Raw genomic sequence first — 14,925 nt, 5'->3', positions numbered from 1 at the left:
GCTCACATGTATGACTGGTTTGCAAAAGTTCATGGAAGATGGGCATCATAAAAAAACTTAAGCATGGATTTCAAAACCATTATTTTTGCATTGAAAGAAACATCTATTTCCATTTTCCACAAAGTTTTCAAAGTACCTTTATAGATGGCCAACTGATTTCTGACAAAGATGTGAAAGCTTTTCAGAGAAATGATGCTCTTGCCACCAAATGCTAATGGTTTAACTGCATATCCATATGCAAAAGCATAACAAAGCTTACACGTTATACAAAAGTAACTAAAACTGTATCAGTTCTAAATATAAATCACAAAGTTGTAAGATTTTCAGAAGAAAACATAAATGAAACTTTGTATTCCAGAATTCTTAGACATTACACAAAAAATAATACATAAAAATTTTTAGTAAAGTGTATTTTATTAAAACCATAAACTTTTGTTCTTCCAATGACACTGTTTAGAAAATGAAAAGACAAGTACAGACTGGAAGAATATATTTGCAAGTCACATGTCCCACAAAGGATTTTTATCCAAAATACAGAAAAAAAAAATTCTCAAAAAATCAACCATATGAAAATTAACATTCTGTTCATTTAAAAACAGTAAAAAATGTTACCTTTTGGGTAAACTGTGTCAAGGATATACAGAGTTTCTCTGTATTATTTCTTCATGTACATGTAAACATCAACAATTATTTCAATAAAAACTTCAGTTAAAAATAAACCAGAATACAGGAAAATGGCTAAAGCTTTGAAGAGGCACATCAACAAAGACAATATATGGACAACACAAATAAGCACAAGAAAAACACTTATCACTAACCATTGGGGAACTGCAAATTCAAGCCACCAGGTTAGACTAGCACATACCTGTGTAGATTGACTAAAATAAAGAATACTAATACTGCCAAGTGCTGAAGAACATCTAGACAAACTAGAACTCTTACTCATTGCTGATGCTAATGTAAAATGATATAGCTGCCTAGGAAAACAGTTTCGTAGTTTCTTAAAATTTTTGAATATCATTAGCTCAGCAATCTCACTTTTAGGTATCTTCTTCAAGTGAACTAAAAACTTATGTTCACCAAAAAAGCTGTGCATAAACGTTTACAACCCAGCTTTATTTGTAAAACTCAAACTGGAAACAACTCACACACTCTGCCAAAAGGTGAAAGGTGAAGGGATAAGCAAGCTGTGGTACATCCATGGCCTGGATTACTGCTTAGCGATAAACCACTGAAACACCAAATAACTTGAAAAAATTCCAGAGATTGTTCTGAGTTAAAAAAAAAAAAAATCCAGGCCCAAGAGGCATTTTTTTTTTTTAATCATGAGCTAGCGTTCCTTTGAAACATATTGCTTATAAATAGTTGGACAGCTGCCGTGTGCAGAAGAGCTCAACATCAGGCCAGGCAATGGTTCTGATGTACTTCTTGTCATGAACGAAGATGAGCAGGACAAGTAAAACTAATCTCTGAGGCATAGGCATTTGGTGCAGCAATTAAAATGCTTACATCCCATGTTCAAATGCTAGCTCTGCTTCCAATTCCACTCCCTACCAGTTTATACCCTGGGAGGGAACAGGTGAAAGCTAATGTGTGGTTCCCTACTGTCATGTGGGAGACACAGATGATATTTAAGGCTCCTGGATCTGCCCTGGTCTTAGTAAATTTCAGGCAATCAGGGGTAAGGGTGGGCCAGCAGATAGAATCTGTTATGTCTATCTCTGTGTCTAAATTTCAAATAAATCTAAAAACTCTAGGTATTATATTGTGGCAAAGCGGATAATGTCACCACCTGCAAGGCTGGCATCCAATATGAGTGCTGGCTCATGTCCCAATTACTCTGCTTCCAAGCCAATTCCCTGCTAATGGCATGGTAAAAGCAGAGAAGATGGTGCCAAGTGCTTGAGCCCCTGCTATGCATGTGGAAGACCTGGAAGGAAGTGTAGTCTCCTGGCTTAGGCCTCACCTAGTCCTAACCATTGTAGTCATCTGGGGGAATGAACCAGTGGGTAAAAGATCTCACTATTTCTCCCTCTTTGTGTAACTCTAACTCTCAAGTAAATAAGTATTTTTTCCATTTGGATAATGAAAAATGAAAAATTCAAGTAAGTAAGTATCTGAAAGTGAAACGTTTTCGGATTAGAACGAGCCAAAGTCATTTTAAAGCCAAAATTTGAAGGAAGAAAAAGTGTGCATAAAAATAACACATTTGAGACAGACAGAATGCAATCAAGGATAGCCATGGTAATTTGTAACCCAATGAAAAGCGCATTGCTTCTGCTTCAAAAGCTGCCTTCGTTCAAGTCTACCATTCAATCCTATCTTTATGAGGATCACTCCAAATACAGCTTCTATCCTTAAGTTCTCTATTACTTGTCTACCGTTGCTACAACTAATGATCAAAAACTGAGTGGCCTGAAACAACCACATGTATTAGCGTACAGTTCTGTGGGTTCGTAGTCCAACAGGGGTCTCACTGCCTATAAACAAATGTTTGCAGGGCAATGTTTCTTCTTGAGGCACTAAGGGAGATTTGTGCCCTAGCATTTCTAGCTTCTAGAGAGCTCACTCAATGCTTTGGAGTCCCCTTTTACTATTTTTGACAATTATTTCTTTGTTGTTATGTCTTTGAACCCCTCTTTCATTTTCAAGGACCCCTTATGGTTTCACCAAATCCAAAATGATCTTTCTTAAAATCAGGTGAGTAGCAATTCTGTTAAGCTTACTTTTCTTTTGCCATATAAGCTAACATAATTACAGGTTCCGGAAATTTGCAGATGGAACCTGAGGGGTTACTCTGTCTACTACAAATTCTATTGAGATTTCACATATGAATGTATTATTATGTTGCATCTTCAACCCACCTTGATGGTATACTGGGAACCAAGGATGTCTGACATAATATTAGTTAAGTAGAGCTTGGGTTTCTATTTTTCAAAGTCAAGGAAGTATATTTTACTAACATTCTTATAAAATAAAAAGCAAAGATTCTTTATCTCAGATGGAGTAGGAATTGTCAAGCATCCCCAACAGTTTCCCATTAATGGAAAACATTCTAGAAATTATTCTGGGGATCAATATTAGGCTTTTAATTGTTTTTCCAAATGAGAACATAACACACTCCCAGCTATTCTTCAATATCTATCAACTATCCTCATCAATATTTTATAAAGAATATCTAACATTAAAGAATAATCTCAAAATAACAAATACTTGCATAAATTATTTTAACCTAATGGAAAACAAATGATTATTTTTTTGGTTTTACTTTTGTGATTGATTTACCTGTGGCAACCACGCCACTATCCACATGTGTCAAGGACTGAGGGCGGTTGCGAAGTTTACTTTTGAAAGATCTTGGTCGGCGTGGTGATGCAGGTGGTGGCGAAGCAACTTGCACCGACTGGGCTTTGTTATCTTTAATTGACCGAAGGCGATCGTAGAGCTCCTGTAGTTCCTTGTTCTGTTGGGTTTGAAGATTTACCACTTCCTGAATATGTCTAAATGAAAACCATGCAGAAAACACTTTAATGGCTTGGAGACCACAAAGATGATGAGCCAGGAAACACTAAGCCACTACAAGCAAAGGTTAAATTAAGAATGGAGAAGTAGCCAAGAATATTTACAATATTAGAATGGGAAACACCTTCCTAAGCCTAACATTAAACATCACTCACAGAGGAACACATCAACAAAAACAAATTTCTAAAACTTGAATATAGTGAAAAATAACAAAATTTAAAGCCAATTAGTTATAATTATTAATATTTCTCTTATTATAAGCATAAGCAGGAAGAAAATATGTGAACCATATACTCCAGGGCTAGCATTCAGGACATATAAACAGCTCACAAAAACCAGTTAAGAAAAACAAAGACTTTATACAAAAAACGGAAGGGGCTGGCACTGCAGCCTAACAGGTAAGGCTGCTACCTCCAAGGCCAACGTCCCATATGAATGCTAGTTCTTTGCCTCATATACTCTACTTCCAATCAACCTCCCTGCTAGTGGACTGGGCAAAGCAGTGGAGGATGGCCTAAGTATCCAGGCCCCTGTCACCTATGTGGAAGACCAAGATGAGGTTCTTGGCCTTGGCCTGGCTCTGGCCACACGAGGAAAGAACCAGTGGATGAAGACCCCTCTCTCTTAGTATCTCCCTCTCAGATTCAAACAAATAAATTGGGACAAAAAATAAAAAGGCCTTTTGAAAGAAGAAATAGATTTAGTAGCCAATAAACACAAGGTAACAGATAATCTTACCATTAATAAGAAAAAGGAAAAATTTTATATATTTTTATCTAACTGGGATAAAATTTAAAAATGCCTAACATCAGCCTGTCTGCAACTGAAGAAAGGGGCACTTTCATATACTTTTTTTGAAATGTAAAATGTGAAATATTTTTGTTTAGGGTTATGCTTGAAACATGGTTTAGCAGAACCTATCAAGTTAAAATCTATTCACCTTTTAACTTTTACAACTTCCACTTGTAAATATTCTACAAAAAATACTCATAAATGTCTAAAGAAACATAACAATGTTCACTCCAACATGTTTTATGTAACAAAACATGGGGGAAATTAAAATTTCCATTAAAGAGGAATCAATATGCATACACCCACGCACTGAAACAGTACACAGTAGTTGTAATTTATTTGTGTAAACATGTGCATGGGTGATAACTTAAAAATGCAGAATATGTATACTATGACTCCACTTTCTTAAAAAGCAAAAGCTACATATGTGTACAAATGTACAGAATAAGAGTGGCAAGGATCTGCCCAACAGTTCACAGTGGTCACCTCTCAAAGTGAGACTCGGGCACGAGAAATGGGAGCTTGTTTCTCTTGCTGTTTTACTCTTGTTTAAACCTTTTCTTATGCAATACTTTCACTCATCACCACACTTCTCAGACGACAATTAATTCAAAATAAAATAACTGTAAAGCCTAAGCTCACTATTACGGGATTATAGGACTGTAAACTGTGAGACTATCGTTCTCAGGGTATAAGAAATTTGCAAAGAAACCAGAGAATCCCTCCCACCCCCCAAAAACCATTAAAAGTATAGACTAAATCATAAATTTCCTTCCAGGCCTCGAGCTCCATGAGGTTTTGAGACTCCATATCCTATCTTCAATATAAAGTACCCATTACAGTCAGTTATAAAAACCAAAAACAAAACACCTGTCTTTTCAGAATGGCTTAAAAGAATCATTAGAAATAGAAATGAGTGCCATTTCACCCATTTCTATTTTACACAGACACACACACAACAAAATATTATGGAAGAAATCACGCTATAAACAAATAATTATATTCAAACTATGAAAATGTTTGATATGCAAGAACAGTAATATCCATAAATCCCTAAGATTAGCATTCTTCATACTTTTTACCATTAAAATGATTTTAATCACTTTCATTCATTAAAATACCACCAATTCTCAATTAGCTACCACTCAAATAGTACTGGTCAGGGACAGCCAGATTGATGTCAGAAGATAAACAGCTCTTACTTTTCTCGTAACTTCTGAAGCTCCACTTTCAAGTCTTCATCTTCTATTTCTGACTCATTGTCACTGCTCATTGGGGAAGATGGAGAATAGAAAAGCGAGCTCTGCGTTGCGGTATAGGCTTGTTCCCTTTGCTGGTGTGGTAAGCCTGGATCATGCTCTGCACCAGCCTTTGCGACAGCCTTTCCACTGCCAGAAAGTGTAGTTGAAAATTCACTATCAGAACTAAGCTGTTTGCTAGCAGCCAGTGTTTTTCTCTCTTTGAGCAACAGTCTGGAATCAGAGTGCATGCTACTTCCTGTAGCTGAAGTTTCTCCCAACTCCTTTTCAGGAGTCACTGAAGATACGTCAGTCTCACATGTCGTACTGAAAGATAAGAAGGTGTCACCCTGTTTGGGAGCTCCTTTATCTTCGTCAATGGTTTGGTGCAGAGTTCCTATCTTCAGAGAAGAAAGTGAAGTCTGTACATTCTGGGCAGCAGGTTCCAGGTCTGCCGACTGAGACTTTGCTCTTTCCGTAAAGGCTCGAGCTTCTTCCCTAGAATGGTTTATTGTTTCGCTCGATGCAGGTTCCATTTCAAACGAAGCTGCTTCCACGGACTCCTGCTGGGGAACCGTAATCACCTGAGACACAAAAAGGTAAAATTGTCTGGCAAGGGACCTAACCAAAAGGTGACATCAGCAAGGAAATTGAGCATCACTACACAGCATAGTTAAGTGGATGGTCTACTGTAACGTACATGTATTAATATTACCAAAAAATATCTCATCTGTGCCCCCTCTATCCAAATCTTTTCAGTCAGTCTCCATGAGACTTGGCATCACATCGCTCATGCAAAATTCCACATTAAAGCTTCCAAGACTGTGAAGGACAAGAAATTGAACTGATAAATAAAGATGACAAACCACCCACCAAAAATGATGACCCAGTTCAAAGTTCTTTTTGAGCCACTAAAACCCCCTTTTCTTTAGATTATCTCTGGTGTCTTCAAAATGTGAAGGGATATGTGCAAGAATAACAAGTTGAAAAATGATGTGTACATTTAAATCATCATTGAAAGGGCAAGATGTTCAGTGCTATTATAGCCGAGAGTGTTGTTGTAGATAAAGATTCAACTGAAAACACAAACCTGGAACCGACCCCGCTGAAATGATGCACCCATCGCTTTGCATCTACTCAAAGCCCTAGTGTCGGATGAAGATTCTCGTGTCAAAGGCATGGGATCGAGAGCAATTGCTGATCTTAACTCTTCTGTTTCAGCTGCAAGTTGTGCCAAGTTGTAAGTAGAAAAGAGAAAATTGTTAGAGTCTAAATTTGTTTACATTAACCAAAATGAAGACAATCAGAAAAAAATGTTAACTCCTGCTAGACAATTAAAACGTGTTAATGTAATAAGTAACATTGTAAAAATCCCTAACTCTAAATCACACATTGCAATATGTATCCCCAGATTTATTATCTACATGAAATGAATAACCAGAAAAGTAAATTGTATAAAATAAGGGAAAAAAATGGCAATGACATTAATGGGATATGTCACATACATAGGCTACATGGAAAAAAGTGGCAGGATTTGTATATGAACAATAATAACAAAAAAATAAGTAAATGAAAAATGATGTTACCTAGTCTATGTCCCTGACTGTAAGCACACTACCTTGACGGACTTTTGATCTCTTGAAAAAGCTAGTTGACTGCCGTAGCCTGTACGCCCAGCTTTTTAATTTGCGAGTCCAGGATTTCTTGCTAATAGGATTTTTGAGACTAGGACAAGTAAAGCTTAGGCCAAAATATCCACCTCCTGTCTGCAGACGAATGGCTCCAGCGCTTGACACAGCAGCAGGATAGGGCTCTGGATCCCCTGGAAGTGAAGCCTCTGGGGACATCTCCTAATGGAGACAAAGAATGAGAAACATTAAGCAAATAGTAATCTGGATAGGGAAGAAAAAAATTTTTTGGTTTCAGGTATACATTAATCATTTATCAAACCTAACGCATCTACATATAGTTAATTAATGAATATAGAAAACTAATACACACAACCAGAAAAACTGTGAAACACATGAAATCAATCACTACCAATTGAAGACTGAAAGCAAATATAAAAGCGCGAAGAATGAGACTTAGCACTTGTCGGAAGGAAGACAGCCTATCTGAGAGTAAGCATACTGTCCTGAGGACGCACTGTCAAGATGCAGGGCAAGACAGGAATTTCTGAAAGAAAAATTCTGTAGAATCAGATTTTTACCTTCTAAAAATCCAACTGTGGACCACTAAAACCACCACTTTCATAAGAAGAGAAACAATAAAAAACTTAAAAAACAAACAAACAAACAAACAAAAAAAAAACCTTGAGAACACTTATAAAGTGTTGCTGCACTGTTCCCACTGAAATTACATAAAAGATTTTAATATTTAATAACTGGATGGAGATGGCAAATGAAACGTTTGTTCTAGCTTCCCTTATCAGTCTAAATCCGCAGACATGACAGAGGAAACAGATGTAGAAACAGGTATATAAAATGGAAGGAAGAAAAAACAGACCACGGCATATGTGGGAACTACTTCAAAATACTGTAAACTTGGGTGGCTAGGACTTTAAAATGCTCATGGGAAATTCACCTTTTCAAGTCCTCCCCTGATTACTATGATACAATCCTCAAGACTTTGTGTCATCATCCTTTAATTCAAATGAAAAAAACCTGACATATTTACTGTTCATTAGACATTTACTAAATAACACAGTAACACATGGGGCATCAAAGGAATATTCAGGTAGTTTAACCACTAATGCTATTGCACCAGGCGGGCCCAGTAATGAGAAATCTAAAAAGAAACTGCTGTGGTCTCAATGTCTCCATCAAAACTCAAGTGGAAATTTAATCTCCACTTTGATTTACTAACAGGGTTGTACCCTCACGAGCAGAAAAAAACCTGCTAATGCATTACACAATCAATGGATTATAAACGAAGAAGCTTTGCTGTAAAAGAGAATTTATGACTTGCTGACATCATAATGATCCATTAGATAGTGACATTAGACAGAGTCTTCTTGACACCACAAAGTTTAAATGCAGAGAGTTATTTTATTTGGTTCTAACTATACTACCAGATCATCGGATAACATATAACATAAATGCTATTTATTTGAGCTGATACAGGTTAAGCTGCCAAAATAGAAAGAAATCTCTATAATGCTAATTTTCAAATATATAATGCTATTTATTATTGTTATTCTTAAAACAAGTTATAGATGAAAGCAAACTATTCAACCAGGGAATGTAAATGTTGCAAACCCAGCGCGGTAGCCTAGTGACCAATGTCCTCGCCTTTAACATGCCGGGATCCCTTATGGGCACCAGTTCCAATCCTGGCAGCTCCACTTCCCTTCCAGCTCCCTTCCTGTGTCCTGGCAAAGCAGTTGGGGACAGTCCAAAGCCTTGGGACCCTGCAGCCACATGGGAGACCCAGAAGAGGCTCTGGACTCCTGACTTTGGAAAGGTACAGCTCAGGCTGTTGTGACTGCTTAAAGAGCAAATCACTGAACAGAAGATCTTTCTGTCTGTCCTCTTTTCTTTGTATCTGACTTTCCAATAACAATAAATAAGTTAAAAAAAAATAATGGCGGAAGGAAAGCAAAAACGAGATTTTCTCACTCTTCATAACATAAAGTCAACAGGGCTTGTTAAAAATTATCAAATCATAAAAGAGATGACTACATCTATTATTTTTAATTAGTGGCAAGAATTAAAATCAGACAGCTGCCAGTACTTATTGAGCGGGACGAAACATGGAAGAGTATTAATACAATTACTTTTATTTTTTCATCCTTCTGAATTGTTTTTTTATTTATATAATAATTATATAATATTAAAGTACTAGTTTACAAAAAAACACCTTAAATTATATCTATTCAGAGCCTGTGCTGTGGCATGCCAGGTAAAGCACTGCGTGCAGCAGCCACCGCAGCTGCTCGTTTGGATTCCAATTGCTACACTTCTAATCCAGGTGCTTGCAAATATGCCTGGGAAAGCAGTGGAGGAATAACCCGATTGCTTGGGCCCTTGCACTCATGTAGGAGACACAGAAGCAGCTCCTGGCTCATGGTTTCAGACTGGCTCAACTCTGGTAATTGTGGTCATTTGGATGGTGAACGAGATTGGACGGTGCACCTGCATGGGAGATCTGGAAGAAACTCCTGGCTTCTCTGGTTTATGACTTTGCATCAGCCCAGCTCTGGCTGTTAGAATCCCTCTGAAATTCTGTCTTTCAAAAAAAAAATCGGCTAAGAAATTACATCTCTTCAATGGAATATGATGTGTTTGTTTCAAAAACTAAGTTGGACTATGGGTATATACTGATATTGCTAGATGGACTTAAATAATGGGAAAAATGCAAAACAACAAATTTACATAAGCATAACATTTACCTGTGCTCTGTAAGTAATTAAAATTGTGTCTGGAAAGATTTAACAGCTGTAGACATAGGCTGAGAGAGGGACAAGTTTTACATTATATGCAAGAATACACTGCTGATATAATAAAAAGATACGGTGGTCAAGACACCTGTGAAAAGACACCTATGATGAAAAATAAGTTATAGATCAATATGTATATCTACAATGTTTGTGAATGAAATGTTGCCATGTGTACGTAAACAGATATTTGTAAGCATAAGAAAAGCAAATGTTCAATTTATTAGCTATTGCCCTTATGATTTGAAGGGATAGAAATGGGAAATAAAAGTTCTGACAGTATCTAATTTAAACAAATCTTGGAATTACAGATGATTTTTCCTTTTTTTCCAAAAGATTAATGTATTTAGTTGAAAGGCAGTTACAGAAAAAGACTAACAGAGAGAAACACTCTTCTGTCAGTTCATTTCCCCAACGGTCACAACAGTCAGAGCTGAGTTGGTCCAAAGGCACAAACTACAGGAGCCAGGTGTTTCTTCCATGTCTCCCTCATGTGTGCAGCGTCCAAACACTTGGGAGAGGAGGAGAGACAGAAAGGAAGATCTTTCACCCGATGATTCACTCCCCAAGTGAGCGCAATGGCTGGTACTGCACCAATCTGAAGCCAGGAACCAGGAACCTCCTCCAGGTCTCCCATGTGGGTGCAGGGTCCCAAGGCACTGGGCCATTCTCGACTGCTTTCCCAGGCCACAAGCAGGGAGCTGGATGGGAAGTGGAGCTGCCGGGATTAGAACCGGCTCCCATATGGGATCCCAGTGCATTCAAGGTGAGGGCTTTGGCTGCTAGGCCACACCACCGGCCCCAAAAAATCATTACATTTTTTACAAAGCAAACTGATAACAGGTATTTTAAGTGGAAATCTAACAAATTTCTGCTCTGGGGCCGGTACCACAGTGTAGTTCATTAATCCTCTCATGTGTGGACACAGCATCCAACATGGAACCCACTGGGTGTCCTGGCTGCTCCTATTCCCATCAAGCTCCCTGCTTCTGGCCCGGGAAAGCACTAGAGGATGGTGTAAAATCTTAGGTCCCAACACCCATGTGGGAGACCTGGAGGAAGTCGCTAGGTCCCAGCTTCTGAACAGTTCAGGTCTGGGTTTGCAGCCATTTGGGGAGTGAACCAGCAGATGATTCTCTCTCTCATTCCCTCTAATTCTGCTTTTCAAACAACAACAACAAATAATTCCTAAAATTTTTTCCATCATTAATATAAACATACAGATTGCTCTCATGGTCCCAATTCATGATAGGGCTTTCTTACAAAAGGTAGTTTTGCCAAATTTACTGAAAAGTGCCAAGTACCCGCAGTCTAAGTCATGGCCTTCTAAGATGTTTGTGGACTCTTGTGACTCGGACTATTTTATGTCAAAGGATGGAACTTTAGTGGAGAAGGCGTTTCTTTAGAATAATAAGGATAAAGAGCTGGCTGGAAAGAATTGATACTTACATGTAAACACAAGTCGCTGGGTACAGAAGTTATCACATTCAGGTCTCTTTTGAACACTGATATGTTAGGCTGACCTGCAGCCACATTTGACATAGTCTTAGAGTCTGTCTGCTGCAAATGAGGGGACTGTGCAGGACTATTCTGAGTTGCACAGTGAGTGACGGCTGTGACTTCCAGCACTGGGCAGGAAAGCATCTCTTCAGCTGAGGACGAAAATGGAGAGTCCATGCTCTGGGCTTCCTTCTGACTCTCAGGGTGGATAGTGGAGATGCTGTGCTCCTGGTACAGCAGATTTCTCAGCTTTTCATCCAAAGTTTTAATTCGGTTGTCTGCAAACTCCATTTTTGGAGGTCTTTCTCCATCAGATTCCAGGACGGCAGTAGGCAGAACAGAAGTATGCTCAATGCCAGGAGTCTGAATAGGAATTATTGTCTTAGGAGAACTCATTTCACTGGTTACTGTGGTTTCTCCTTCTTGGGAAATCAAGTCTGTATCCATATTCATTTGCTTTACTGCTAAGGACTGAGGCTTTTGATTGGACATGAGTACTGGAGTTGTATGAGAGCTTGCAGTGATCTGGGTTGATTCACTAACATGGACTTGATTGGCAGTGTGGTGACCTGGATAAATAGGCATAAATACGCCTGCTTGGTTGCTGAGTCCCTCGTGTTCAACTGAAACTGAATGGACTGAAGTACCAGTAACTGGTGCCACTGTGTCTTTAACTTCATAAAGTATGGCTGGAAGCTCAGATTTTATACTTGCACATTCAGGAATCTTGCCATCAACTACATCCTTGTGTTCTGTTTTGGAGGTGAAAAGTGCATGCTGGCATGAATGATTTTCTTTAGTTAGCAGCGTGTCCTGAGATACTTCCTTATTACTTGTGTTTCTTACACCTGAAATAATAACAAACAATGGCTAGGCATGTAATGGTGAGCATGAACCAAGGACTAGTACCAAAACTGAAGAGAGAAAGGTACAACAAGGAACAAATGAAAATTGGTGTGGTAGTTCTCATAGAGTGAAAATGTACAGAATTCAATCTCTCAAGGGATTAAAGAAAAACTTTTTTTCATTTTTTTACTAAACAATAAATTTAACAAGGCTTAAGCTGTATCCTAATAATGATGTCCTTAAAAATTTTTAGGACAATCCACATAAGCATAAAATGCCCGTGGCCTAACGCTGGGAGAATGGTAGCTTACTGGGAGATGTTTCTAGCCCAGGAACGGCAGACATAGACTGCTGAAAAGGAGACTGGGCCTCACGGTTTCTTATGGTCTGATTGATACAGAATCGCCACCGACCCACTGGGGAGGACTGAGGAGCAGATTCATCTGTGAAAAGAATTAGTAAAAAATTAGTAATGTTAATAGTTCACTTTATTATATTATTGCCTAACAACTTTGACTGGGGTTGGTGCTGTGACATAGCGCATAAAGCTGCTGCCTGCAGCACTGCTATCCCATAAGAGCTCCAGTTGAAGCCTGGGATGCTCCGCTTCCCATCCAGCTCTTTCCTGATGTGCACTGGAAACTAGTAGGAAATGGCCCAAGCCTTTGGGTCCCTGAACTGCTGTGGGAGACCTATTTAAAGCTCCTGGATCTTGGATTTGACCTGGATCAGGTCTGGTTATTATACCCATGTAGAGAGTGAGCCAGTGGATAAAATATTTCTATCCCCTTCTCATTCTCTGTAATTTTGCCTTCTAAATCAATAAGTAGATGTTTCTAAACAAATGACCTTATGCTTTAAAACAAATGAACTTTGTCTTGCATCTGCTTCCAGCAGCACTCACTTCTATATGTGTAATTTTTACAGCTAGGCATCTCAGCTCTGACAAATTGCATAAAGAAACTAAGTACTTGTTATCTTTAGAAAGGCATCTGATTCTATGTAAACAAATCAAAAGCAATTAGAAGAAAAGCACTCTGCTTAACAACTAGTATTTACAAGGACTGTGATTCAGAGAATGGGTCATTTAGTATGTCAGTCTTGGGAGCTCACTTATAAAGAAGGCAAAAAGTACTTGAGATTATTAAACAATTTCATAGAATTTCAGATTGAATTCATCTGGCATAACCAGATCAGAGTGAAATCAAAAGGGACAATTTTCAAAAACAAATCAAGATCACATTAGAAGACATGGCTAAACAGGGTCAAAATAAGAACCTAGTGCTAACTCTCCAAGAAACTTAATTTTTGAATGAGTCTAGTAAAAGTCAATTAGATGTCCCTGAGAGCGACAAGTAAAGTATGGAAATTCATTCATACAGGCTCACAGAAATCTTTATGCTTATTTGACTGCTTCCTAAGAGAAGTTCATGTGTCTATGAAACAATAAGCCTCGTGTGTGCACTCTGGTGTAACTAGTTAAGAAAACAACTTCAATGGAACTGACTGTTCCACTTCCTTCCTAGCTCTCTGCTAAAGAGCCTGGGGAAGCAGTGGAGAATGAGAATGGCCCAACTGCTTTTACTCTGGAACTTGTGAGGCAAACTCTGGACTCCTGGCTTCCGCCTGGCCCAGACCTTGTCATTGGGGGATGAATTAGCAGATGGAGGATCTCTCTCTCTCTCCCATTCTCTCTCTAGATATTTCAAATAAATCTTAAAGAAAAGGAAAAAGCAAATAGCAAAGCATTTTATCAACACCACATGGTAGGTGTCAGCAACCACTCCAAGGTGCTTCCCTTTCTTTCTTTTCTTTTTTTTTTTTAAGATTTATTTTATTTTTATTAGAAAGTCAGATATACAGAGAGGAGAGACAGAGACGGAGAGGAAGATCTTCTTTCTGTTGATTCACTCCCCAAGTGGCAACAATGACCGGAGCCGTGCTGATCATAAGCCAGGAGCCAGAAGCTTCTTCCAGATCTCCCACGTGGGCAGGATTAGAACTACTGCCCATATGGGATCCCAGTGCATTCAAGGTTAGGACTTTAGCCACTACTAGGCTACTGCAATGGGCCCCAAGGTCACTTTTCTTAAACAGAGAGAATAAAGGCACTCTTTGGAAGAAACAGAGCACACTGTTGTATGAAAACCTGCCTCTCCTGCTCTATATCTTGATATGGTGGGATACCTAAATGAAAACTAGACAAGTAATTACAATTTAGGTAATTATATTCTAAAGGAAAACATCAATTTTACTATGATAATTTTAAATTTTCAAGTAAAACAACCTTTGCAGCTGAACTTCTGCTGTGGAAATGATTTGACTCAGATGGGTGTTGTGATTTAAACTTTGTCAGTGAGAAATCTGCTCAGATTTCTGCCCATCAGAAACGTTAAGACATAGGAGGACTCTGGCATCCTTACTACAGCCAAACTCAATTTCAAGACAATGTTGCACGGCTCCATTATTCCCACACCACCTTTTGCTCCTTCATGTTTTTATAATCCCCTCGGGACACGTAACACCCTAACCAAAACAGACAAGCATGGAGAAGGAAGTTGTCACCAGAAAGGAAGATAGGAGACAACAGCA

The 14,925-nt window shown here is 38.5% G+C and overlaps 1 protein-coding gene across 1 annotated transcript in view; it reads right to left on the bottom strand.

Annotated features, from left to right (window-relative positions):
• Positions 1-14,925, bottom strand: part of WNK3 (WNK lysine deficient protein kinase 3) — a 116,306-nt gene that overhangs the window by 25,312 nt on the left and 76,069 nt on the right. The window contains exons 15-20 of the mRNA XM_041001468.1: positions 12,645-12,776; positions 11,437-12,335; positions 7,312-7,402; positions 6,643-6,773; positions 5,517-6,136; positions 3,286-3,500 (exon numbers count right to left, since the gene is read on the bottom strand). Of these exons, the coding sequence (XP_040857402.1) occupies positions 3,286-3,500; positions 5,517-6,136; positions 6,643-6,773; positions 7,312-7,402; positions 11,437-12,335; positions 12,645-12,776 (2,088 nt within the window). The remainder of the gene's footprint in view (positions 1-3,285; positions 3,501-5,516; positions 6,137-6,642; positions 6,774-7,311; positions 7,403-11,436; positions 12,336-12,644; positions 12,777-14,925) is intronic.

This window comes from Ochotona curzoniae, unplaced genomic scaffold (assembly GCF_017591425.1).
Source record: "Ochotona curzoniae isolate NIBS_2020 unplaced genomic scaffold, NIBS_Ocur_1.0 contig_1274, whole genome shotgun sequence".
Lineage (NCBI taxonomy): Eukaryota > Metazoa > Chordata > Mammalia > Lagomorpha > Ochotonidae > Ochotona > Ochotona curzoniae.
Note: the sequence above shows the minus strand (reverse complement) of the source record. Positions and strands in the feature narration are given on the sequence as shown.